The sequence below is a fragment of the Aotus nancymaae genome, unplaced genomic scaffold, assembly GCF_030222135.1.
Source record: "Aotus nancymaae isolate 86718 unplaced genomic scaffold, 86718_ANA_hifiasm-v0.15.2.pri h1tg000092l, whole genome shotgun sequence".
Lineage (NCBI taxonomy): Eukaryota > Metazoa > Chordata > Mammalia > Primates > Aotidae > Aotus > Aotus nancymaae.
Window position 1 is genome coordinate 12,947,034 of NW_026988507.1, and position 26,107 is coordinate 12,973,140.

General features: G+C 41.8%; 2 protein-coding genes and 1 pseudogene across 11 annotated transcripts in view; all 3 read right to left on the reverse strand.

Annotated features, from left to right (window-relative positions):
- DNM1L (dynamin 1 like) overlaps positions 1-14,824 on the reverse strand; it is a 63,697-nt gene extending 48,873 nt beyond the window's left edge. For 9 of the 10 annotated variants that reach the window (XM_012437180.3, XM_012437179.3, XM_012437175.3 and 6 more), the window contains exon 1: positions 14,630-14,824. In XM_012437180.3, coding sequence (XP_012292603.1) covers positions 14,630-14,731 — 102 coding nt within the window. In that variant the 5' untranslated portion in view covers positions 14,732-14,824. The remainder of the gene's footprint in view (positions 1-14,629) is intronic. The other variant, XM_012437173.3, reaches the window with a different exon arrangement.
- On the reverse strand, positions 1,746-7,366 carry LOC105706655 (large ribosomal subunit protein eL39-like). The gene has a single exon (XM_064369842.1). The coding sequence runs from the start codon at positions 3,134-3,136 to the stop codon at positions 2,981-2,983; it is 156 nt and encodes a 51-aa protein (XP_064225912.1). The 5' UTR covers positions 3,137-7,366; the 3' UTR covers positions 1,746-2,980.
- Positions 14,825-21,805: 6,981 nt separating the features above from the next.
- Positions 21,806-22,538, reverse strand: LOC105706650 (high mobility group protein B1-like; annotated as a pseudogene).
- Positions 22,539-26,107: the final 3,569 nt, after the last annotated feature.

Genomic DNA, 26,107 nt, shown 5'->3' on the forward strand with positions numbered 1-26,107 from the left:
CGGTCATAAAAAGGAATAAGGTACTGATGCATGCTATAACATGGATGGACCTAAAAACATTATTCTGCTAAGGGAAAGCAGTCAGTCACAAAACACCACATATTATTTGATCCTGTTTATATGAAATGTCCAAAATACGGCTGGTTGCAGTGGCGCACGCCTGTAATCCCAGCACTTTCGGAGGCCAAGGTGGGCGGATCACAAGGTCAGGAGTTCCAGACCAGCCTGGCTAACACAGTGAAACCCCATCTCAACTAAAAACACAAAAATTAGCTGGGCACGGTAGTACGTGTCTGTAGTCCCAGCTACTCAGGAGGCCGAAGCAGGAGAATTGCTTGAATCCAAGAGGTGGAGGCTGCAGTGAGCCGAGATCACACCACTGCACTCCAGCCTGGGTGACAGGATGAGACTCCCTCTCAAAAAAAAGACATGTCCAAAATACGCAATCCATAGCTAGAAAGTATGGCTGTTTAGGGATACAGTGAAGGAGAATGGGGAGTGACTAATCCATACGAGTTTCTTTCTGGAATGATATATTCTAAAATTAGTTTAAGATGAGGGAAAGGCCAGGTGGGGTGGCACATGCCTGTAACCCCAGTATTCTGGGAGGCTGAGGTAGGCGGATCACTTGAGACCAGGGAGTTCAAGACCATCCTGGGCAACATGGTGAAACCTCATCTTTACAAAAAAATTTAAAAATTAGCCAAGCGAGGTTGCACATACCTGTAGTCCCCACTGCTCAGGAGGCTTAGACAGATGAATCACTTTAGCCCAGAGGTTTGAGGCTGCAGTGAGCCATCGTCATGCCACTGCACTCCAGCCTGGGCAAGAAAGTGAGACACTGTCTCAAAAAGAAAAGAAAAAAGAAGAGTTTAAGGTGATGGTTGTGTGACTCTATAAATATGCTAAAAAAAAAAAAAAAAACCACTGAATTACACATTTTAAATGGGTGAATATACAGAGCCATAGAAAAAAAGATAATTCAACCATAATAAAATTAAAACTTCTTTTCCTCATAGAAAAAATTTCAGGGAAAACATTTGTGATCCATATAACTGACAAATCATTGGTAACCAAAATGTATAAATAACTCCCACAAATCAATTTTTTAAAAAAACCTAACAGAAAATAATGTGCAGAGATATGAACAAAAACTCACAACACAAAACCACAAAAGGCCAAGAAACATGATAAGATGCTCAAACTCACTTGTAATCGGGGGATGCAACAGATACCACAATGAAGTACCACAAATTTAATACAAATAAACAAACTTCACTCTGTTGGTGGGAATGTAAATTACAACCATCCTGCAGAGCAATAGCAATATCCAATAAAAATAAAAATAAAAATATACCCTGCGGTGTGGCAATTATTCCTTGACACGTTAGAGAAATTCTCAAACAAGAAACATTTCTATGAATATCTGCAGTACCACTGTTTACTAAAACTCCTGTAACAAACACTGGGGAACATGCAAATGTTCAACAGGATATATTCCTATAATGGACCATTAAATAGCAGCATAAGTGAAAAAACTAGGATTATATGTGTGTATATTAAAAAATTTCACATGACTGTGTAAAAAAATATATACCGATTACAGCTACTTTGTGATTGTGAGTGGAACTTCCACCTGACATATGTCCCTATTACATTGTGAAAACATACAAATACCTGAAACGTAAAAATGAGCCTCATGTTAAGATGGATGGGAAGGACACTGTGACTGGTTCTGTGTGGACTTTGGTAGCACTGTGATTCATTTGATGCTTCTAGAAACCACAAAAAAACTATACACTAGAGAAATTATGGACTCTATGTTCTCATGATGACTAGTTAGTTCTGAAGCACCTGGACATTATCTGAAGACTTCATTCTCGTAATGGAAGATGAGATTTCATCCCTGACTCCAGTGGAGTTCAAATGTGAAAACAATTATATGAACTGCTTTGGTCATTTCAGAATTAAACTGAGTCACTTCTTGGAAAATAAAGCTCCTACCCCAGGTTAGGTTGTTGTTAAAATAAGTGTCTTCTACCTAACGTGTACTCATGGTGACTAACTCTTGGAGACTCTAGAAAAATGAGCTAATGCACCAAAAAATATAAAATAAAAAATAAATAAATACAAAACATTCAAACCAAAACTTCTAACATGTTGTCTCTATTCCTGAGATCCCAGCAGGACTTCTTGGAGCCTGTGCTTAACTTGATCTCTTTGCTTACATTTTAATTTTGCTTAAATGTAAATCTTATTCTATAGAATGGAATGACCAAAATTAAAAAAAAATAAAATACATATCACCACCCAAAAGGAAAAACAGAGAAAATGGTCACAGTAGGAATGAATACAGAATTTTATAATCACAATTTCCCTATGAACTATAAATTTTAAATATAACTCCATGCCATAACATTTACTGTTGCAGATTGGAAGTCTAATGCCAGTCTGATTCTCTTTCCCTTTTAGGAAAGCTTTTTCCCCAATTCCTATTTCTATTTAGAAGCTTGTAGTATTGTTTTAATTTCAGAAATTTAACCAGGGTATGTCTCTTCTCTCAATATTTATGTCCAGCAATTGAGACCTGAAGACATCTTACTTCAGCCCTGGGGAACTTTTGTCTGTTACCTCTTTGATTGTTGTTTCTTTCATCATCTGCTCCAAGAGCTCTTAATCAATCACCTCTGATCAGGCTTTTGGCTCTCTTAGCTCTCACCGTCAATCTTTTTTTTTTTTTAGAAGTGAAAGATCTCACATATTTATTACTGAACCCAGGCAATCAAAGCCTTCTTTTTTTTTTTTTTGACATGAATAATGGAAGCACTGTGGGTTGTACTAACTAATGCCTTCATAACAGATCCAGAGAGGAAACTGTTCAAAGTTCTCCAGATAGCGGTGACATTTTTCAGCTTGATTTGGTAACACAATTGTGACCTTCAGACAGCATAAATGTGTGTGCCATCGCATGTGTAATTCCTTATAGACCCAGCTTGGTTCTTCTCCAATGTCTCCTTTTGGAGTTGTACCTGATTTTATTACCAGTTTTCACCCGAATCCACTGGGGAATGGGGCGATTCTGCTTTTGTTTCTTGGCCAGGAATCGCTTAATCCTGAAAGTCTTGTGAGAAGACATGGCGACAAGCGGAGTAAAGCACACACCACGACGGCGGAGAAAGGAAGAGAGAAGGAAGGCAGCCGGAAGAACGAGCTTAGAAACCAATCTTTTATCTCTAATAAATTCTGTAACATATTTTTGATCTGCCTTTTTTTAATGATACGACTTTTTAGAACAAGTTGTTACAGACTTAATTGTGTCTTCCCAAAATTATGTTGAAGCCCTAATCCCCAGTACCTCAGAATATTTGCAGACAGCGCCTTTAAAGATGTGATTAAGTTAAAACAAGGCTATTGGTGTGGGCCCACAATCCATACTGACTGATATTCTTGTAAGAAGAGAAATTTAGGCACCGAGACACCATGGACACAGCAAGAAGGCAGCTATCTACAGGCCAAGGAAAAAGGCCTCAGAAGAAACCAAACCTGCTGACACTTTAGACTTCTAGCCTCTAGAACTGCGAGAAAATAAACTTCTGCTTTTTAAGTCACCCAGTCTGTGATACTTTCAACTGCCCAACACATGCAATGAATCAATTAATCAATCAGACTTCGGTCAAAATGACATCAAAATGTCAATCATACCTTAGTAAAGTTATTTTTTAAATGCCATCATATTATATTCTCCTGACATTCTGTACATGAAAAATAAGAATATTTCTAACATCTGCCCCAAAATGCTCATTTTTCTTAAAATGTACAACCATTTTAATCAGCAATAATGGCTAACATTAATTGAACATACTGCATAGCTACCACCATTCCAAGTGACTTACCTGATTTAAATCTAACAACTCTATGAGATGGTTACTATTTAATTCTCTTTTTACAGATGAGTTAGCTGATTTTTAGAAAAATTATATAACTTGCCCAGATATACTTAGGTAACAACAGGGATGAATTATAACTCAGGTAGTCTTCACCTTTCCCACTTCTGACGCAGATGTAGAAGTAGGAAATACTTCATTGCTTATTTTGCACTATACAGAGCAGCACTTGTATGATGATAACTGGCAACCAGCGAAGGCAGCCAGAAGAAATAGCTGTGGCTAACTAGATAGTGACTGACCCACCTAAAGCAGGTATTATTCAAATCCACTGGGAATATGGGTGCAGAGTTTTCAGATTTTCTGATTTTTAAGGCAAAACCAGAAATCTGGGCCTTTCAACTAAATCCACCAATTTTTAAACATTGGCAACTAATTCACTTTTAATACTGTATGTGTCAACACACACAGACCAAATAAAACACATCTGTGGGCTCCCGAGGTTTTTACCTCTCACCTAGATTCAGTATTATAAATGGTTTTGGCTTCTTTAACCATTGGTTATATCAGTGCTTTTTTCCCCACCTGGTGATTTAAACAACCAATGTCTAGGCTCTTCCCAGGAACTCAAGAAGCTACAAGAGTTCTAAAGCGGCAAAAATCACAGCTAGTTTGCCTTAAAAACGGGTCCACTGGGACTACAAGCCCTTCAGATTTTTTTCTCCACAAACTCCCAAAGCTGAATCGATATCCTGTATTATATTTAGGAGCTAAAAATGCGTGTGCCTGGTCTCAGTGTCATCTTCTGGTTTTAGTTTCTTCCAAACTGCACTGTACTGGGAGTTTTAGTGTTTTGAATATATATTTTGAGATGTGGCCTTTCACTGAAAAGGTTTTGTTGTGTTTTCAGTTCTTCCCTAATAATCAGCATCAGTTGGGGCTGAGGAGTTATTAATGTTCATTCATACCACATTAACCAAAGCTAATTTCTTGTTTAATTCCTAAGTTTTAATTTTTCATTGTGTAAGGCAGACCTCTCAATTCTTTATTTTGATATTAATATAGTAAAGCTATACTTCTCTTAATATTTTACATTTTGAAATAATTTTAGATTTAGAGAAGGGTTACTTAATATTTGCTTCACTTATTTAAACAAAATATTTCTAGGAGTATCCTTAGAAATGTTAATTTTATGGTATTTAAAATAGCTAAACTAGGCCACGTGCAGTGGCTCACGCCTGTGATCTCAGCACTTTGGGAAGCTGAGGCAGGTGGATCACCTGGGGTCAGGAGTTCAAGACCAGCCTGACCAACATGGAAAAAACCTGTCTCTACTAAAACTACAAAATTAGCCCAGTGGGGTGACACATGCCTGTAATCCCAGCTACTAAGGAGGCTGAAACAGGAGAATTACCTGAACCCAGGAGGCAGAGGTTGTGGTGAGTCAAGATTGTGCCATTGCACTCCAGCCAGAACAACAAAAGGGAAACTCCATCTCAAAAAAATAAACAAAATAGCTAAACTGTTTCTACCATTTAGCTCAAACCCTCTACCTAATGACAAAATATAAACATGAAGTGTAAACCACTTCATAATTTCCAGTTAAAATGTGGAGTGTTTTTTGTTTTTAAGAGGGCAGGTATTGCTGGGCATGGTGGCTCACACCTGTAATCCCAGCAATTTGGGAGGCCGAGGAGGGCAAATCACCTGAGGTCGGGAGTTCAAGACCTGACCAACACGGAGATACCCCGTTTCTACTAAAAATACAAAATTAGCCAGGCATAATGGTGTATGCCTGTAATCGCAGCTACTTGGAAGGCTGAGGCAGGAGAATCGCTTGAACCCAGGAGGCAGAGGTTGCGGTGAGCCAAGATCATGCCATTGCACTCCAGCCTGGGCAACAAGAGCGAAACTGTCTTGAAAAAAAAAAAGAGAGAGACCAGGTCTCACTATGTTGCCTAGGCTGGAGTGCAGCAGCTACTCACAAGAGCAATCATAGGGAACTACAGCCCTCGACCTCCTGGGTTCCAGCAATCCTGCCACCCAGTCTCCCAAGTAACCAGGACTACAGGCACAGGCCACCACATTCAGCTTAAAATGTTGTTCTTATATGAACTTATAACTCAGTAATATTAACACATCAAGTATCCAAAATCCAAACTTTCTAAAATACTGCAGACCTAACAGTCCTCAGGAAGGAATTTTTTCTTGGTTATAAAACTATAGGCCCACTGCTTTATGGATCACTCAAGAGTGAGAGATTCAGATATCTGACAAGGCTATGAACTTGAATACCAAAAGTATCATCCATGAAAATCCCCATTTCTTCCATAAAAGCATGAAAAAGTGATATGAATCTACACATCCAAGAAGCTTGATGAACTCAAAGCAAGATGAACACAAAGAGATACACACATTGAGATAAATTATAATCAAGCTGTTGAAAGAAAGACAAATGTTAAAAGCAGCAAGAGAGAAGCTAAGAACCATGAACGAGGAATCTTCAATAAGAGTAACAACAGATACAACAGATTTCTCATTAGAAACCATAGGGGCCACAGCTGCTCTGCCTATGGAGTAGCCATCCCTTTAATCCTTTTACTTTAATAAACTTGCTCGCACTTTAAAAAAAGGAAAGAAGAAAGAAACCACAAGAGCCAGAGGCCTTAAGATAAGTGCTGAAAGAAAAAACGTGTCAATCAAAAATTCTAACTTACAACAGTTAAGATGCCAATAAAACCTGAAACAACCTGTGGAGGCAACACAATTCCCATCAAATCCCAACCGTCTTGTTTACAGAAATGGAGAAGCCAAACCTAAAACTCATATGGGGGCCCACACAGTGGCTCACGACTGTAATCCCAGCACTTCGGGAGGCCAAGGCGGGCAGATCACAAGCTCAAGAGATCGAGACCATACTGGCAAACATGGTGAAACCCTGTCTCTACTAAAAAATATAAAAATTAGCTGGGTGTGGTGGTGCACGCCTGTAGTCCCAGCTACTTGGGAGGCTGAGGCAGGAGAATTGCTTGAACCCAGGAGGTAGAGATTACAGTGAGCTGAGATTGCGCCACTGCACTCCAGCCTGGCGCCTGGCGACAGAGCAAGACTTTGTCTCAAAAAGAAAAAGAAAAAAAAAATTAACCAGGTGTGGTGGTGAGTGCCTGTAATCCCAGTACTTGGGGGCTGAGGTGGTTGGATCACTTGAACCCAGGAGGCAGAGGCTGTGACTGCACTCCAGCCTGGGTGACAGAGCAAGACTACCTCTCGAAATAAAATAAAATAAAATTCATATGGAACGGCAAGGGACCCCAAGCAGCCAAAACAATTCTGAAAAAGAAAAACAATGCTGGGAAAGTTATACTTCTCAAATTTAAAATACACTCCAAAGCTACAGTAATCAAAGCAGAAAAGAACTGAGAATCCAGAAATAAACCCATACAATATATCTTTGGTTGGCCGGGCACGGTGGCTCACGCCTATAATCCCAGCACTTTGGGAGGCCAAGGTGGGTGGATCACCTGAGGTCAAGAGTTCAAGATCAGCGTGGCCAACACAGCAAAACCCCATCTCTCTAATACAAAAAAAAATTAGCCAGGTATGGTGTAGGGCACCTGCAGTCCTAGCTACTTATGAGGCTGAAGCAGGAGAATCACCTGAACCCAGGAGGCAGAGGTTGCAGTAAGCCACAATCGTGCCACTGCACTCCAGCCTGGGCAACAGAGTGAGACTCTTCTCAAAAAAAGAAAAAAAAAAAATCTTTCATCAACCAATTTTCAACAATAATACCAACTCTATTCAATGGGGAAAGAACAGTCTCTCCAATAAATAGGAGAGTCAACTGGAGAAGCATATGCAAAAAAATACAACGAACCCCTACACCTCACACGAGACAAAGATGTACTCAAAATGGATCAAAAGGCTAAATATAAGACACAAAACTATAAAATTAGGGAAAAAACATATAACAATAAAAATAAATAAATCTTGATGGCTTTGGATTTGTCAATGCCTTAGATATGACACCAAAATCATAAGCAATAAAAGAAAAAAAGATAAATAGGCTTTAATCAAAACTAAAACCTTTTGTGTATTGAAGGACACTAACAAGAAAGTGAAAAGACAAGGGTTGGTGGCTCAAGCCTGTAATCCCAGCACTTAGGGAGGCCAAGGCCGACAGATCACCTGAGTTCAGGAGTTCAAGACCCGCCTGGCCAATGTGGTGAAACCCCATCTTTACTAAAAATACAAAAATTAGTCAGTTGTGGTGGCGCACACCTGTAGTCCAGCTACTAGGGAGGCTGAGGCAGAAGAATCACTTGAATCTGGGAGGTAGAAGCTGCAAGGAGCCAAGATCGCTTTTGCACTCCAGCCTGGGGAAAAGATGGAAAATCTATCTCCAAAAGAAAAAAAATGAAACCCATAGAATGGGAGAAAATATTTGTATATTACATACTGTTAAGGGTCTAGTATGCAAAATATATAAAGAACTCTTACAACTCAACAATAAGACAACCCCAACAAGCACAGGAAAAGATGTTCAGCACCATTAGTCATTAGGGAAATGCAAAACAAAACTACAATGAAATACCACTTCATACCCATTAGGATGACAATAATCAAAAACCAATAGCAACAAATGTCAACAAAGATATAGAAAAACTGCACCCCTCATACGTTGCTGGTGGGAATTTTTAAATGGAGTAGCTGCTGTGGAAAACAGTTTGGTGGTTGCTCTAAAAGTTAAAACAAAATTATCACAGAACCCAACAATGCCAGTCCTAGGTATACACCAAACTGATAACAGGTATTCAAATACTTGTACACAAATGTTCATAGCAGCACTATTCACAACAGTCAAAAGGTAGAAACAAGCTATTGCCCATCAATGGATGACTGAATAAACAAAATATGGTTTATACATATAATAGAATATTACCCAGCCATTAAATGGAAAGGAAAGAATAGGGAGTGACAGCTCAATAGTACAAGTTTTCTTTTGTGTTACACTTGTTTTGGACCTAGACAGAGATGTCATTATGAATGTACTAAATGCCACTGAATTGTATACTTTAAAAGGGTTAACTTTATGTTCTATAAATTTCACCTCAATTTTGTTAAGTTAAAAAAACGCAGCAGCTCATAATTTAGACAAAAAAAGAAAAGGAAAAACCATAAGTTTATCTAAGAACACAAGAAAACAATGCATCAGAAGGAATTAAACTATAGTCAATAAATATTAAAATGTAGATAGCAGTGCTCATGGGGAAAAAAAAAGAGACATCGAACTATGAAAAGACTTGGCCATCAGAAAAGGAAATGGCATAGGGGTCAAAAAGTGCTTTTCTTCAAATAAGGAATTCCAGAATGATTTAGCACTAAAAAAAAAAAAAAAAACAGACAGTAACAAGTGTTGATAAGGATGTGCAGAAACCAGAACCCTGGAGGGGATGTAAAACAGAGCAGCCACAGCCGGGCTCGGTGGCTCACATCAGTAATCCCAGCACTTGGGAGACAAGAGGTGGGTGGATCATTTGAGGTCAGGAGTTCAAGATGAGCCGGGCCAACATGGTGAAACCCCGTCTCTACTAAAAATACAAAAAGTGACCGGGCAGTAGTGGCATGCATCTGTAATCCCAGCTACTCGGGAGGCTGAAGCAGGAGAATCGCTTGAGCCTGGGAGGCAGAGGTTGCAGTGAACCAAGACTGCACAACTTCACTCCAGTCGGAACGAGAGAGTGAGACCCTGTCTCAAAAAAAAAATTTAAGAAATAAAAAAGAAAACACTATGTAAACAATCTGGCAGTTTTTCAAACACTTAAACATAAGAATTATCATATGACCCAGCAAGTCTACTCTTAGGTATATACCCAAGAAAATTAAAAACCCATATTCACACAAAATGAATGTTCACAGCAGCATTATTCATAATAGCCAAAAAACAGAAACAACCCAAAAATCCATCAATAGAATATTTATTATTCTGCCAGGCTACATAATAGATGAACCTAAAAAACATTATGTTGAGTGTCACACCTATGATCCCAGCACTTTCGGAGGCTGAGGAGGGTAGATCACCTGAGGTCAGGAGTTCAAGACCAGCCTGGCCAACATGGCAAAGCCCCATCTCTATTAAAATTACAAAAAAATGAGTTGGGTATGGTGGCACATGCCTGTAATCCCAGCTACTCAGGAGGCTGAGGCTGGGTTTAGATTCACTTAAACCCAGGAGGTAGAGGTTGCAGTGAGTCAAGATCCATTGCACTCCAGCCTGGGCGACAGAGCAAGACTCTGTTCTAAAAAAAAAAAAAAAAAACATCAGATGCCAGACTCAAAAGATGAAATCATATTATAGGATTCCAGTAATGTGAAATATCCAAAATTCCAAAATAGGCAAATCCATAGAGACAGAAAATGGGTTAGTGGTTGCCAGTGACTCCTGCTTTTTCCAGTATCATACATTTTTAAATCCAATAATTCACTAATATTTTTCAAATTAGGATCTAGAAACCATCTCTGTATCAGAATCACCTATGGTCCCTTACCCACATTGGGCTTATAAAATCATAACCTGTCAGAAGTTAGGGGAGGACAAAGCAGGAGGGTAACAGCTTATGGGCAGAAGTTTTGTTTTTCAGGTAATAAAAATATTTTGGAATTACACTATGTGATTGTTGTACAACTCTGTGAATGTACTAAACACTGCTGAGTTGTGTACACTTTAAAATGGTGAATTTTGTGTTATATGAATATTTCAGTATTTTTAATGTTGAATTTTTGAAAGCTGATTTGCGAATTGGTAATTAAAATCCAAATTATTAGTCAGGCACGGTGGCTCAGGCCTGTGATCCCAGCACTTTGGGAGGCTGAGATGAGTGGATCGCTTGAGGTCAGGAGTTTGAGACCAGTCTGGCCAACACGGTCAAACCCTGTCTCTACTAAAAATACAAAAATTAGCCAGGCATGGTGGTGGGCACCTGTAATCCCAGCTACTTGGGAGGCTGAGGCAGGAGAATTGCTCGAACCCAGAAGGCAGAGGCTGCAGTGAGCTAAGATTATGTCATTGTACTCCAGCCTGGGTGATGAGCGAAACTCCATCTCAAAAATAAAATAAAAATAAAATGCAAATTATTTTTAGGCTGGGTAAAGTAGCTTACACCTAATCCCAGCACTTTGGGAGTCCAAGCAAAAGGATCATTTGAGCCCAGGAATTTGAGACCAGCCTTAGCAACACAGTAAGGCAGAGATTTTTAAATTTTTTTTAAAAATTAACCAGGCATAATGGTGTGTGCCTGTAGTCCCAGCTACTCAGGAGGCTCAGGCAAGAGGGCTGCTTGAGCCCAGGAATTTGAGTTTAAAGTGAGCTATGGATTATGCCATTACACTCTAGCCTGGATGAAAGAGCCAGACCCTAAAAAAAATAAAAATTAGAAATCCAAATTGTTTTTCCTTTTACATGTGTCTGAATGACTGAAGACGGAATGCTGTAATCACCGAAATAAAAGGAAAAGTGTGAAGTACATTACTAGGAACACCAAGCCAGAGTCACAGGTTAATGTCATCTGCATTAGGATACCTATATTGGATGGTAGTTTAGATTACAAACCTGGAGGGCTCCCCTTTCCAATTCTTAATTTAAGAAATAGGATTACATTTCCCAAGTTGAGTCACAAAAGCTGTTTTAAGTCTTATCTCCTCCACCTGCAAAGTATACCATGGTCTAAAAGTATCAACCTTCTCTCTCCCCACTGTCTGTTCATTTGACACAGATGATCTCCACCAGGGAAAAAGAAAAGCAATTTATTTAGCTAACACATAAAACAGGTAAATGATTGATAGCTGTAAACATGATTCGCTCACCTCAACTCCTCCAAGTCCCTAGCCCCCAAATAACTGTCATATAGGCATTTCATAAAACTAAAGTTTAAAACATTTAGGGGTCAGCAATGGTTGCCTGGGAAGTGATACACTGGAGCAAGAATGCCACCGAAGTCAGGACGGTAGTATGCCACAGATTCAACTTCCCCGAATTATTCCTGCTGTTCCCAGTATCATGCATTTTAAAATTCAATGATTCACTAATGTAGTTCTCAAATTAGGATCTAGGAACCATCTGTATCAGAATCACCTATGGTCCCTCACTCACCCCAGGCTTATAAAATCAAAACCTCTGGGGATCGAATCCAGGAAACTTATTTTCAAAGTGATTCTTTAATACACACTCAAGTCCGAGAATCACTGTTCCAAAAAGTTCAACAAAAAAGAAACTGAAGACATTTAAGGTAGGGATAATATAGAGACTACACCTGTAGTTTTTTTTTTTTTTTTTTTTTAAGAGACAGTGTCTCACTCTGTTGCCCAGGCTGGAGTGCCATCACAGAATCATAGCTCACTGCAGCCTCAACCTCCCAGGCTCAGGTGATCCTCCCACCTCAGCCTCCTGAGTAGCTGGGACTACAGGTTCACGCCACCACGCCCAGCTCATTTTTGTATTTTTTGTAGAGATGGAGTTTCCCCACGTTGCCCAGGCTGATCTTGAACTCCTGGGCTCAGGTGATCTGCCTGCCCCAGACAATTTCTATTCTATATTTCTTCTGTACTTGAGTAAAAGACTGATTATCAGCTAATAAGGACTAAGCTGGAGATAACCCTCATTAAATCAAGTAGAAAAACTGACCTCTTGATAAATTTCAAACATCAACATGCAAATGTAGCATATTACGGTCAGTACTAGGATGGTTTTTGCACGTTAATGGCTTTCAGAAGGATGGGATCTTTACTTTTCTCTCCTGCCACTCTATTTTGCCAACAGGTTTACTGACCAAAATAAACTCTATTTTGTGTAAAAAGAATTTAAAATTTTGATTTTAAACTATTTATGCCGATACACTATATCCCTAATTCTTTTACTTCCTCATGCTTAAAAAACACTAAGAATCTCTTTTAAAAGTATATGGAAAGTCTCAGGTGTGCAGCTAGGTGACACTTCTGAATTACTATCAAAGACCTATATTATCTCTAATTCTTTTTCCAAAAACAGGTCAGTTTTGATAAAAGTCTCAGTATTTTAAAACATTTTGTGGTTAGAGTGAGCAATATTTATTTATTCAAAGTATTTACAGAGCACTTAGACTGAACAAAATTACATTCAATAAAAAATATTCGGATTGGCGCGGCGGCTCATACCTGTAATGCCAGCACTTTGGGAAGCCAAGGCAGGTGGACTGCCTGAGGTCAGGAGTTCGAGACCAGCCTGACCAACATGGTGAAACCCTGTGTCTACTAAAAATACAAAATTCACTGGGCATGGTGACACATGCCTGTAGTCCCTGCTACTTGGGAGGCTGAGGCAAGAGAACCTCTTTAACCCAGGAGGCAGAGGTGGCAGTGAGCCGAGATGGCACCACTACACTCCAGCCTGGGTGACAGAGCGAGACTCCGTCTAAAAAAAAAAAAAATTCTCATAATTTATGTTTGATGCTTCTAAGTCTCCAAACATTACATTACAAACATTAAGTGTTACGAATACTATAATATGTAGGCAAGCTTGAGCAGAATCTTTCCCAATCGTATCGCAGACCAAGGAAATGTGTTTCTAAAACAATTTCTATTGCTACAACTATATAAAAGCAAAAAAAAAAGTACAGGATGTCTAGTCTTTCCAGTGTTCGGTATTCTTTCCAGTGTTTGGTGTGCTTTCCAGTGTTTGGATAGCCACTAATATTTTGAACATTAAGTTGCTTTTCATAATATTTATACCCTATACCATGCACCTCATGGAAACTGATGGGGAAAACGTCACCTTCTCAGTAGAAAAGATACTATTAAGAAATGGGGCACTTAAAATCAATATACTAAGTAATTTCTAAAATCCGTTTCTCTGAACTCTAATCGAAGTCCTACGATTCTTAGGTCAATAAAAGCAGCAGGCAAAGAAAAGGAAACTTATACTTCTCTATCACGCTAGAAATAACATTTATTTCCTCAACACTTCTGCATACAAAAAAAAAAATTATGAGTTAGCTATGAGAAGACCAGAGAAACTTATGCCCAATTTAGGTCACGATCACAAAACTGGGGAAGACAAAAACCACAGCCTACGCAGAAAAATCGGATATTCCTTCCCAACACCGGCAGAACTCCAGATAACACGTTTTGTTTGTTTTTTTTAAACCTGCTTCGGCGTTCTCGAAACCTGGAGAAGTTACACTGCAGGAAAACACTGGCGCTCTACCGTAGCGCCTCTCAGCCTCAACAGCGCGGTTCCGAAACTAACTCCGCAGTCCCTGGGCAAAGCAAGGGGAAAATAAAACACACGCCGCACGGAAGCCAACCGCGACGGGCCCAGCCAGCCCACCAAGCCCAGCGCGGCCCCGAGTGCCCCGAGTGCCCCGCGCGTCCCCCAGGTGCCCTTGGAGGCAGCGGCACGCGGACGAGGCCGCGCCGGGTCCAAGCGGACTCCAGTTCCGCCCGCCGGCCGATCCTTCCCTCTCCTGCCCCCAGGACCCGCCGCGCCAGCCAGGCCTGCCGCGCCGGCTCCGCCCCTGGCCGGGCCCCGGATTCTCCGCCTCGATGCGACGCTGCTCCGGGCCAGCGGGCGCGGCAGAGCCCGGAGAGCCCTGGGGCCCCCAGCAAGGCCCTCCTCCCACGGCCGCAAATGATGGCGCGAGAGTGGGCACTGCCGCAGCCCCGACCGGGCCTGCTGCCGGGGTCTGACCAGGGCGAACGCCGCCCGTGGCACTCACCTGCGTTCCCACTACGACGATTTGAGGCAGCTGGATGATGTCGGCGCCCACCGTATTGAACACGTCCTGGAGCTTGTTAATGACAGGAATTAGCGCCTCCATGACTCTGAAAACACGGGCCCCCGTGCCCGCCGGCCGCGGCAATGAATGGGGCTGGGGCCCAGAGTTCGCCTCCTTCCTCCTCTCCTCCGCCCTCTCCTCGGGAGCCGGCACCCATTGGACCGGGGCCGCCGGCTACCTGCCCCCCTCCCGGCAGGCCATGCGCTGCGAGGGAGGTGGCGAGAAGCAAGGCCTGCTGGGAGTTGTAGTTCTGACGCGGAGGAACTCTATCTTCCTTAGCTTCCAGGAGGCTGCGCGGCACCGGCTGGCCCTGGCCTGGGGCGGGGATGCTGCGCAGGCTCAGGTCAAAGGCTAAGAGTGGCCCTGGAGCGTAGGAGGAAAACCATACATTTATGCCTGTCCTCAAGGCATGATGGATGTGACAGTGCCAGGTGTGAATATGTGCTAAGCACAATGATGTATCTCTTGTTTATCCAGTTTAACTTCTTTATAAAGACACTTTCTCTGCAAGGACGGGTTGGAAAGGCTTAAAGAAGACATTAAGCGGTGGCTTAGGGCTATAATCCCAGCACTTTGGAGGCCGAGGCGGGCAGATCACGAGGTCAGGGGTTCAAGACCAGACTGGCCAACAGGGTGAAACCCCCGTCTGTACTAAAAAATACAAAAATTAGCTGGGCATGGTGGCTCGTGCCTGTAACCCCAGCTATTTGGGAGGCTGAGGTAGGAGAATTGCTTGAACCAGGACCCGGGAGGCCGAGGTCGCAGTGAGCCGAGATCGTGCCACTGCACTCCAGCCTGAGCTACAGAGCGAGACTCCATCTCAAAAAAAAAAAAAAGAAGAAGAGCTTATGGCCGCAGACAATCAAACTGGGTGCAAAAAAATCTATACTTTGGTACTAGAACGTGTGGGGTGTTATTTTGCAAAAATACAAAAACCAGCGCAGGTTAGAATATGCGAGTTCTCTAGCGGTTTTGTAACCAACCAACCAACCAACCCCGTGTTCAGGACTGTGCACGGTGTAATCCCAGCACTTTAGAACGCAGAAGCAGGAGGGTCGCTTGAGCCCAGGAGTTCGAGACAAGCCTGGTCAACATAGTAAGACCTCGAATCTACAAAAAAAAAAAAAAAAAAAAAAAAACGAGGATGGAGGGTAGGGGGGTGGGGGAGCATTCATGAAAAATTCTTAGAGTGTTAGAGTTTTAGAGGGGAATAGCTGAGCATTTATTATCTATATTATGTCTAAACCTTCATTTGCTGTGACCTGATTCCTGGCAAAGTAGACATCTGATAACTGCCTTACTCACTCTTTGCTCATACTGTTCTCTTTTTTTTTTGAGACAGAGTCTCACTCTGTTGCCCAGGCTAGAGTGCAGTGGCGAGATCTCGGCTCACTACAGCTTCTGCCTCCCGGGTTCGAGCGATTCTCCTGCCTCAGCCTCCTGAGTAGCTGGGTTACAGGCACCCGCCATCATGCTGGGATAATTTTTGTATTTTTAGTAGAGACAGGGTTTCACCATGTTAACCAGGCTGGTCTTGAACTCCTGACCTCAAGTGATCCATCCATCTCAGCTTCCCAGAGTCCTGGGATTACAGGCCTGAGCCACCATGCCTGGCCCATACTGTTATATTTCCAAATGTTGTTTTTCTTTTTAGATAAATAGTATCCCTCCTGTACTCCAAACCTCCAAAGGTTTCCTTCTCAAAGTAAAAAGGTGACATTTGAGCAAAGAATTAAAGCAGGTGAGGAGAGGCTCATGCCTGTAATCCCAGCACTTTGGGAGGCTGAGGAGGCAGATCACCTGAGGTCGGAAGTTTGAGACTGACCTGACCAATATGGAGAAACCTCATCTCTAATAAAAATACAAAATTAGCTGGGCATGGTGGCGCATGCCTGTAATCCCAACTTCTCGGGAGGCTGAAGCAAGAGAATCACTTGAACCCGGGAGTTGGAGGTTGTGGTGAGCCGAGATCGCGCCATTGCACTCCAGCCCTGGGCAACAAGAGTGAAACTCCATCTCGATAAAAACAAAAAAGAGGTGACTAAATTTAATCTCCATGAGGACAGGGACCACCGGCAGTGGTGGAAATTGTGCACTACGCAACGCCATTGGGTGCCATTCACCTGCTTAGCTGTACACAATAGCCACAGGGAACATGCTTGATTTGTTCAGTAGGACAAACAGCAGGTGCTTAATAAATATTTGTGAACAAATGGATGAAATAAGCTAAGACCTAAAGATCCCATAGTGGTGTTTTGGCATCTTGACAGGTTTTGTGAACATCTTCTCTTTGATTATTTTTAAAAACAAACATTTCAGAACTTCAAAAAACAGTTTTATTCCAAGTCTCTTGACTTTCTACCAAAGATAATATTACATAATAGTCAGATATTGCTCACTTTGCTTCTTATCCATCTGTTGATGGAGCTTTTGTTTTCTTCTAAAGAAAAGATAAAATTGTGAGTAGTCTCTACTCTTTCCAACAAGAAAAGACAGACAAAAAAATATGGAGTAGGCTCGTGGTAAAGCTTCATGGGCATAATCAGTAACTGCTTTAAAAGGTTGGGGTGTCCTGGGGCGCCTCAGAACTACAACTTTTTCCTTTATTTGTGGCAACAAAAGATACAGTCTTTTCCTATTTGCTAATGACAAAATTACAAGAGCAAGCTTACATATATTCCAGAAAATAAAATGTAATGAATGTTGCATGCCACTGTGTGTTTCCATTGAAATTATAAATTACCTCTTGGGATGGAACATCCAGAGTCTTTTATTAACATGCATCTTTATCTAGGAGAAGGAAAAATGATCACATGGCCAGTGCTCAAAAGTCTTTCTATCACTACCACCACCAGTCAGGCTTAACGGATTGTCCAGTAGCTGTCTAGACTCTAGAACATTGAGTTAATCTGGTACACAGGAAACAAAACAGGAAATGAAAATGATAAAGACTTGAAAGTGGCTCTAATTCGGTAAGAAAAAAACAAAGAAAACATAAGGCAGGATACTCTATGCACAGGGAGTTTCACTAGAGGGAAAAGAAAAACCAATTTGGGGCTGGGCACGGTGGCTCACGCCTGTAATCCCAGCACTTTGGGATTTGTGAACCCCGGAGGCAGAGGTCGCAGTGAGCTAAGTGAGTGGCTAAATGGATTTCCCACAAACAAGAGTCTTCATGCATCTAAGAATAATGTGTTCTTCAGTGGCTTCCTGTGGGAATCACATTAAACTATTATTGGATATTGTCTCAAAAGGCCTTTAAGAACAACTCTTCTCCTTCAACCATCCCTCTCTCACACTGTAGTTTATGATTTAGGCAGGATAGTTTAATTTCAAGTGACAGAAAATTACCTCTGAACTAACTTGCCTCAAAAATGACTGGAACTGCTGGGCATGGTGGCTGCGGTCTGTAATCCCAGCATTTTGGGACACTGAGGTGGGTGGATCACTTAAGGTCAGGAGTTCAAGACCAGCCTGGCCAACATGGTGAAACCCCGTCTCTACTGAAAACACAAAAATTAACTGGGCGTAGTGGTGAGTGCCTGTAATCCCAGCTACTCGGGAGGCTGAGACAGGAGAATTGCTTGAACCCAGAAGGCAGAGGTTGCAGTGAGCCAAGATCGAGTCACCACACTACAGTCTGGGTGACAAAGTAACACTCCATCTCAAAAAAACAAATGACTGGAACTAGGGGCTCAGGCAGAATCAGAGCTCTACCTCTTATCACTACATCATCTATGTCATTCTCTCACGCAGTTTATTCCTGTGGAATGAGGTGAGTGCACTGTGGTGGAGGACGCAGGGGATCTCATTCAGCAAGCTGCCTCAGGGCAGGTGGGGCAGAGAGAACTGGGGAGGAACTGGAACCTGCGACCCTGCTTTCTGCCTTGCTTCTCTAGTATATTAGTTCCCCATTGCTGCCTTCACAAATTACCACAAATTTAGTGGCTTAAAACAACAAAAAACTATTATTTTACAGTTCAATAGTCCCACACAGGTCTCACTGGACTAAAATCAAGGAGCCACCAGGGCTGCAAACCCTCCTGGAACTTCTAGTGGGGAATCCACCTCCTTGCCTTTCCAGAATCTAGGGGTCCCTTGCATTCCTTGCTGGTGACCTCCTTCCAACCTCTTCAAAGCTAGCCATGTCACATCTCTTTAACTCTTCTGCTGTCATCAGGCCTCTGACCCCCAGGAAAGGCTCTTTGTGTTTAAGAGCCCATCATTAGATTGGCCGGCCTGGACCACCCAGGGTAATCTCCCTGTTTCAAAGTCTGTACCCTTAATCACACCTACAGAGTCTCTCCTGAGACGTAGAGTTTGCAGGCTCCAGGGATTAGGACACGGGTCTGTTGGAGGGGTCTACTGCACCTGGTTAAGGTGATTGGTCTAGGGATGGACCTGCAGGACCATTTAGAACCCTTCTCTGAGAATTTCCTAACTTGAACAGAAATATTTTCTCTCTGGTTACAGAACTGTAAGCACATGAGTCACTGTCTCCAGAAATCATGTGTCCTATCCCATGGAATAAATTGGTTTGCAAGAATAAACTCCTTATTCACCTTTAAGAACGTCCCCAAATTCAGCAATTTCCCATTTTTAAATGTATATGTGCTGTACAGCACATAATAGAGGAACTCTCACCCCCCATAGTTAACCACACTCATTTCTCCATTTTTCCTTGTTGGTCTTTCACACAATATTATTGAACTATTATTTAAGTGCTTATTGTATGTGAGGCACTATACTAAGCATTTTATCATAGCCTCATGAAGTAGGTTTACAGATGTGGAAACTGAGGCTCCAGGGATTAAAGTGAAGTAGCAAATTTACACAGGTAGTATGTGGCAGAGATGGGAGAAAAGGGGTTATTTGGCAACCCCCGCCTTTTTTTTTTAGACAGTCTCACTCTGTCACCAAGCTGGATTGCAATACAGTGGTGCAATCTCAGCTCACTGCAACCTCCGCCTCCCTGGTTCAAGCGATTCCCCTGCCTTAGCCTCCTGAGTAGCTGGGACTACAGGCACTTGCAACCACGCTTGGCTAATTTTTGTATTTTTAGTAGAGATGGGGTTTCACCATGTTGGCCAGGATGGTCTCAATCTCCTGACCTCATGATCCACCTGCCTTGACCTCCCAAAGTGGTGGGATTATAGGCGTGAGCCACCACACTCAGCCTTGGCAAACTCTTAACCTCTATACATTCTGCCTCATTTCTTCATTCCTTTCTTCATTAATTCAGCACATACTGATGAAGTACTTGTTAGGCATATGGATCTTAGCCAGGCAGTATATTTTGCGGGAGAGCAGAGAGGAACTGTGGACATGGCACTAACATGCCCTCTCTCCCTTCACCAAGAGTGAGCTCAGGAAGGGCAGAAGTGATGATCTTATTTAGCTGGTTTTCCCCACTACCTCGTATAAAGCTTGTTACATAATATTAGTCCACTGGATATGGGGTTTCTTTTCTTTTTTATTTGGAAAATCTGGAATAACAAGAATTTAAGCAGCTCTGAATTGATGTAATTGCAACCAGGATTGGCAATCAAACCCAGCCAACACATGTGAGTCTGGCTTGGCATAGGACTCCTCATCAGAATAGATGCCAAGTAACTTAGCTGAAGAGTAGCCTGGCTTTGTTCTAACTTAAAATCCCTAAAGAGAGGAAGTTTATTTTGAATTACATTAATAACTGGAAATTAATCTGTCTTGGAAAAGGTCATTTGGACTATTGTTATTGCATCTCTCCAATATCATTTCATGACAACATTTTGATCATCAATCACAGCCAAGCTGCCAGTAGCCGTGCCGTCAATCATAGTGGTTAATGCGGATCTAGTGTTAATATTAAATATACAGCTCTGTTGGGGAGGCCTCTTTGTCATATTTTGGAAACTGCCCATGTTTTGCAAAGATGATAAGTAAACAGCTTTAATCAATTTGCTACTCCCTAGGCCTCAAGCTTAACGCATACTTTGTTAGCAGGTGCAGGAAATTGTCTGCAGATGGTGGAACTGGCCAGATGGTTCTGAAGCCAGAAATTGAATCTGGTTAGATTCAATTAATAGATACGGATGAATTAGATACGGATGGCCCATGAGAGGGCACTGTGACAACACAATTAAGAACAGCAAATGACAAACTAACTTAGGAGTTGAAATAAATGACGAACTAACTTGGGAGTTGAGATAGGTCCTGTTTTCCTCCCTTTGCTTCACACCCACACCCCAATGGAACATAGCTCTTCTTTTTATCCTCCCACCATCAAAACGTATGACATATTTTAGTAATTATTTGAGATCACAGAGTTATTTTTATTAGTATTTATTTATATATATAGCTTTAAAGCGTAGTCTAACTCTGTGGCCCAGGCTGGAGTGTAGTGGTGTGATCACGGCTCACTGCAACCTCTGCCTCCTGGGTTCAAGTGATTCTCCTACCTCAGCCTCCCAACCTGGGATTACAGGCATGCGCCACCACACCAGCTAATTTTTGTATTTTTAGCAGAGATAGGGTTTCGCCAAGTTGGCCAGGCTGCTTCCAAACTCCTGATCTCAGGTGATCTGCCCATCTCAGCCTCTCAAAGTGCTGGGATTACAGAAGTGAGCCACCGTGCCCAGCAATAGTGATTTCAAATCACAGCAGTGACAAACTGAAAATTATATGTTAGACGTCCCTGCATTTAAACTACTTCACCTGCCCCATTTCTCAAACCTCCTCATTAGCCTCTTCTCTTTTTTTTTTTTACTAATAAAAAAATTGCATTTACTTAGAAGCATTCAGAATGTCAACAAAACAGCTGCAACTTTTTTTTTTTTGCAATTACAGAGTGGTATTCAGTTAACAGAACAACAATTATTTCCTATAAGCTGCATCAGAGACAACTGAAGATGGAAAAACTACCATCCCCATATATAACTAATTTGTGCTGTGCACCAACAAGAACCTGCTTTAAATTGCCATGCCAATTTACAACCCCCATACTGTACCAGCAAGGTTAGTGGCTACTGAAAATACCACCAGGACAGGGCTATCTAAAGACACATTCGGTAGCGTGTTAACTATACAAAAAAAGACACTGTACAGTTTAAAAACAAATCTCACACAGCCTTACATTTCAGTTTTTTTCTTTAAAAAGAGTGAGTTGTGTACAGGGGGGTTAAATGCTTTATAGACAAGAAAACAAAACTGCGCTAGAACCAACTTATTCATCATCATCATCATCTTCTTCATCTTCCTCTTCCTCCTCATCCTCTTCATCTTCCTCATCTTCCTCCTCTTCCTTCTTTTTCTTGCTTTTTTCAGCCTTGACAACTCCCTTTTTGGCTGCATCAGGCTTTCCTTTAGCTCGACGTGCAGCAATATCCTTTTCGTATTTTTCCTTCAGCTTCGCAGGCTTCTTTTCATAGGGCTGCTTGTCATCTGCAGCAGTGTCATTCCGCATCTCTCCCGGTTTCTTCGCCACATCACCAATGGACGGGCCAGGATGTTCTCCTTTGATTTTGGGGCGATACTCAGAGCAGAACAGGAAAAAGGCTGAAGGAGGCCTCTCGGGTGCATCGGGATCCTTGAACTTCTTTTGTCTCCCCTTTAGGAGGAATATAGGTTTTCATTTCTCTCTCATAACGGGCCTTATCTGCCTTTGCCATATCTTCAAATTTTCCTTTCTTTTTAGCTGACATGGTCTTCCACCTCTCTGAGCACTTCTTAGAAAACTCTGAGAAGTTGACTGAAGCATCTGGGTGCTTCTTCTTATGCTCCTCCCGACAAGTTTGCACAAAAAATGCATATGATGACATTTTGCCTCTCGGCTTCTTAGGATCTCCTTTGCCCATGTTTAGTTATTTTTCCTCAGTGAGGCCCAGTCGCCCAGTGCCCGTCCGGCTCTCACTTGCCCCGGCGCTGTCTCTATGGAGCTCAATGTACTGCAGTCTCGCCTCTATTCTTTACAACTGCACTCCAGGTTGTCAGTCTCAAGTGTGGTTTGACATTCTTAGAAGCTTTTCATATCTCCCTTCTCTGGTTTTCTGGTTTTTGTCTCCCCCACACAAACTGAATTTGCTCAGATTTTATGGTGAAGAGAAATTTAGCTTTTAGCCTTTCTATTACATTGTGACAAACAAAAGGGCCATCCATTCTGGGACAAGAGATCATGGGAAGCATGACATGGTTCTGGACTTGATGGTTCTGATGATGTTTTCCTGATTCTCAGATAACGGCCGAGATAAAGAGATCCTGAGCGCCAGCTACCGCGTATGATAAACCTACAGTAACTTCTGGGGTACTGATTTTGTGACATTGTTCTGGAAGTAGTTACTGGATGTCTGGCTAACATCTGTTTTTCTTAGGCACTCTAACAGATTTGTAAGCGTCTAATTTCCCATATTAAATCTCTTTCCGGCTGGGTGTGTTTGTCTGAACCAGATGGGAACCACTGTTACCATCTTTCTGTTCTTCACACTTTTTACTGGTTCAGACAAACATATAAATAAGAACATACACACACATAGTTCTCTTTGCTTTAACTTTTAGTGAAAAAAGTTCCTTCTACTACTGTGGGCTTCCCCCCCACACTCTCACTATATTATAGATCGCTTCCATATCAGTACATAAAAATCCCAAAATATGCTTTGCAAGAGCTGCCTGGCATTCTTTTGTAAGGATTATGATAATTTAACAGTTTTTCTCTTGGTAGATTATAGGTAGCTTTGAACTTTTATTACGGAAAATGTTGCAGAAAATATCCTTTTACATGTGTATTTTCATACTTATGTTAGTATTTCAGCAGGGTAGATTCCTAGAAGTGAAATTGCTAAGTCAAAAGGTATGCATCTTTAAAATCTGAATAGGTATTGCCAATTTGCCCTCCAAAAAAATTGTGCTAGTTTATGTTATAGCAAAAGTACACAGGAGTATATGTTGCCCCACACTCACCTTAGAGTAGTATCACTATTTTTAGTTTTGCTAATTTATGGCTTTAAAAGTTAAAGAAATGTTTTAAAAAGTGATTATTTTCCCAAAAAAAAGGAATCATCGTTCTTACTTGTGTTTCATGATGGGAGCTTTTTGTTTGTTTGTTTTGTTTTTGTTTTTGACAAGGTCACACTGTAGCCCGGCTGGAGTGCAGTGACACGACCTCAGCTCACTGCAGCCTCAACTTCCCAGGCTCAGGTGATCCTCCCACCTCAGCCTCCTGAGTAGCTGGGACTACAGGTGTGCACCACCATGCTCAACTAATGTTTTATTTTTTTGTAGAGATGGGGTTTCACCATGTTGTCTGGTCTCAAACTCCTGGCCTCATGTGATCCACACCCACCTTGGCCTCCCAAAGTGCTGGGATTATAGGCATTAGCCACCACACCCGGCCCAGTATTTATTTTTCTATGAATTGCCTATTTATTTTCTTTGCCCATTTTTTTCCATTACACTGATATTTCGAAACGCTCATTTGTATGAGTTTCTTGTATTTACTGTGGCAAATATGCTGTTATATATGTTGCAAAAATTTTCTCACAATATACCTTTTGTCCTTTAATTTTGATGATAGTATTTCTAGCTGTATGGAAGTGAAGTTACAAGACAAAATGCATATGCATTGGGGGTTAAAAATCAGACTTCAAGAGTGAACCCTGGACTAGGGCAGACACAAACCCTACAAATGCCTTCTCAGTGCCTAAGTGCAATGTTTAGAATACCTTATCTGAAATCAGCCGGCCTATTTGCCTGAATAAAAAGTTTGAATCTTGAAGAGGAGATTTTAATATGTTTATTAGTGAGGCAGGAGAATAGGATCTGGAGGCAGGGGACCTAAGATCAATTCACGCTGACTTCCTAGAACTAAACCAAAAGGAAAACCCCAACTTTCCACACCTAAATAACAAAAGGACAAGAGGCGACTCCCTTTGTAACTCCCCTCCCCCTTTTTTCTGCCCTCCCTTTACAACTCCCCTTCCTCTTTTTTTTTTGTATGGTTTCAGCTGAAAGTATGGTTTCAAATTGGTTGCTTTCTGCAACCAATCAGAAGTTTAGGAGTGTAACTTTGTAACTTCACTTCAGCCTCTGATAGATTGCTTTCCACAAACAATCAGATGCTTGCATAGGCTGTAACCTTGGTAACTTCACTTCAGCCTCTCATTGGTTGTGGAAAGCAACCAATCAGACTGATTGCAGGCCACTAATTCATTTACTTTTTTATTTTTATTTTTTTGGAGACAGAGTCTCGCGCAGTTGCCCAGGCTGGAGTGCAGTGTTGTGATCTCAGCTCAGTTCAAGCAATTATCCTGCCTCAGCCCCTCCTCGCGCCCAGTAGCTGAGAACACAGGCCCACACTGCCACGCCCAGCTAAGTTTTTTTAAATTTTATTTTAGTAGAGATGGAGTTTCACCACGTTGCCCAGGCTGGTCTCGAACTCCTGAGCTCAGGCAATCTGCCCGCCTCCCAAAGTACTAGGATTACAGGTGTGAGCCAGCGCGCCCAGCCCGCTACTTCATTTACACAAAGTAACCAATGGGAAACCTCTAGAGGGTATTTAAACCCCAGAAAACGCTGTAAAGGGGCCCTTGAGCCCCCACGTTCTGGTGTCTCGCACTCTGTGGAGTGCACTTTCGTTTTCAATAAATCTCTGCTTTTGCTGCTTCATTCTTTCCTTCCTTTGTGCGTTTTGTCCAATTCTTTGTTCAAGAACCCCAAAACGTGGACACCCTTCATCGGTAACATTAGCACTAGTGCTGAACCCTCTAGCTACCTTATTTGTGCCCACGGGATCCACGAATGCCCAGAAGCTTTGACTGAGACATCAGGACCTTCTGCATGAACAGGAATTAAGAGAAGACTTGGTCTGCAACATCGACCTTAAGCACTTGAAGAACATTTAGAAAAATCTAAGTGACTATGTATATTTGTACATACAATCAATTATACTCATATATAATACCAAATATAGGCTTTTCAAAGGCAAAGAGAGTCAGGGGAAACATGAATAAGAAATTAAGAACACTAGTAATTGCATGGTATTGGAGCCTAAAGGAATGTTAGTAATTTTCATCATCTTAAATTTTAGTCCAACTGTAGTATTTTACAAATGAGGAAACCAGGCATCAGAGAGGTTAAATGTTGAGCTCAACTTCACAGCTCCTGTTACTAGCACATAGAGAATCAGAACTCAGTTCTATTGATACTCAACTTGAACAAAACCTCCCTGATTAGGAGTTCCTTGTATCTCTGGATGAAAACAAAAACAAAAACAGACCAGGCACAGTGGTGGCTCACACCTGTAATCCCAGCACTTTGGGAGGCCAAGGCAGGCAGATTACCTGAGGTCAGGAGTTCAAGACCAGCCTGGCCAACATGGTGAGACCCCCATCTCTACTAAAAGATCAAAAATTACAGGCGGTGCTAGGCACCTGTAATCCCAGCTAC

What these genes read in the sequence shown, in the direction of transcription:
- LOC105706655 (XM_064369842.1), bottom strand. Translation starts at nt 3,136, where the DNA reads ATGTCTTCTCACAAGACTTTCAGGATTAAGCGATTCCTGGCCAAGAAA.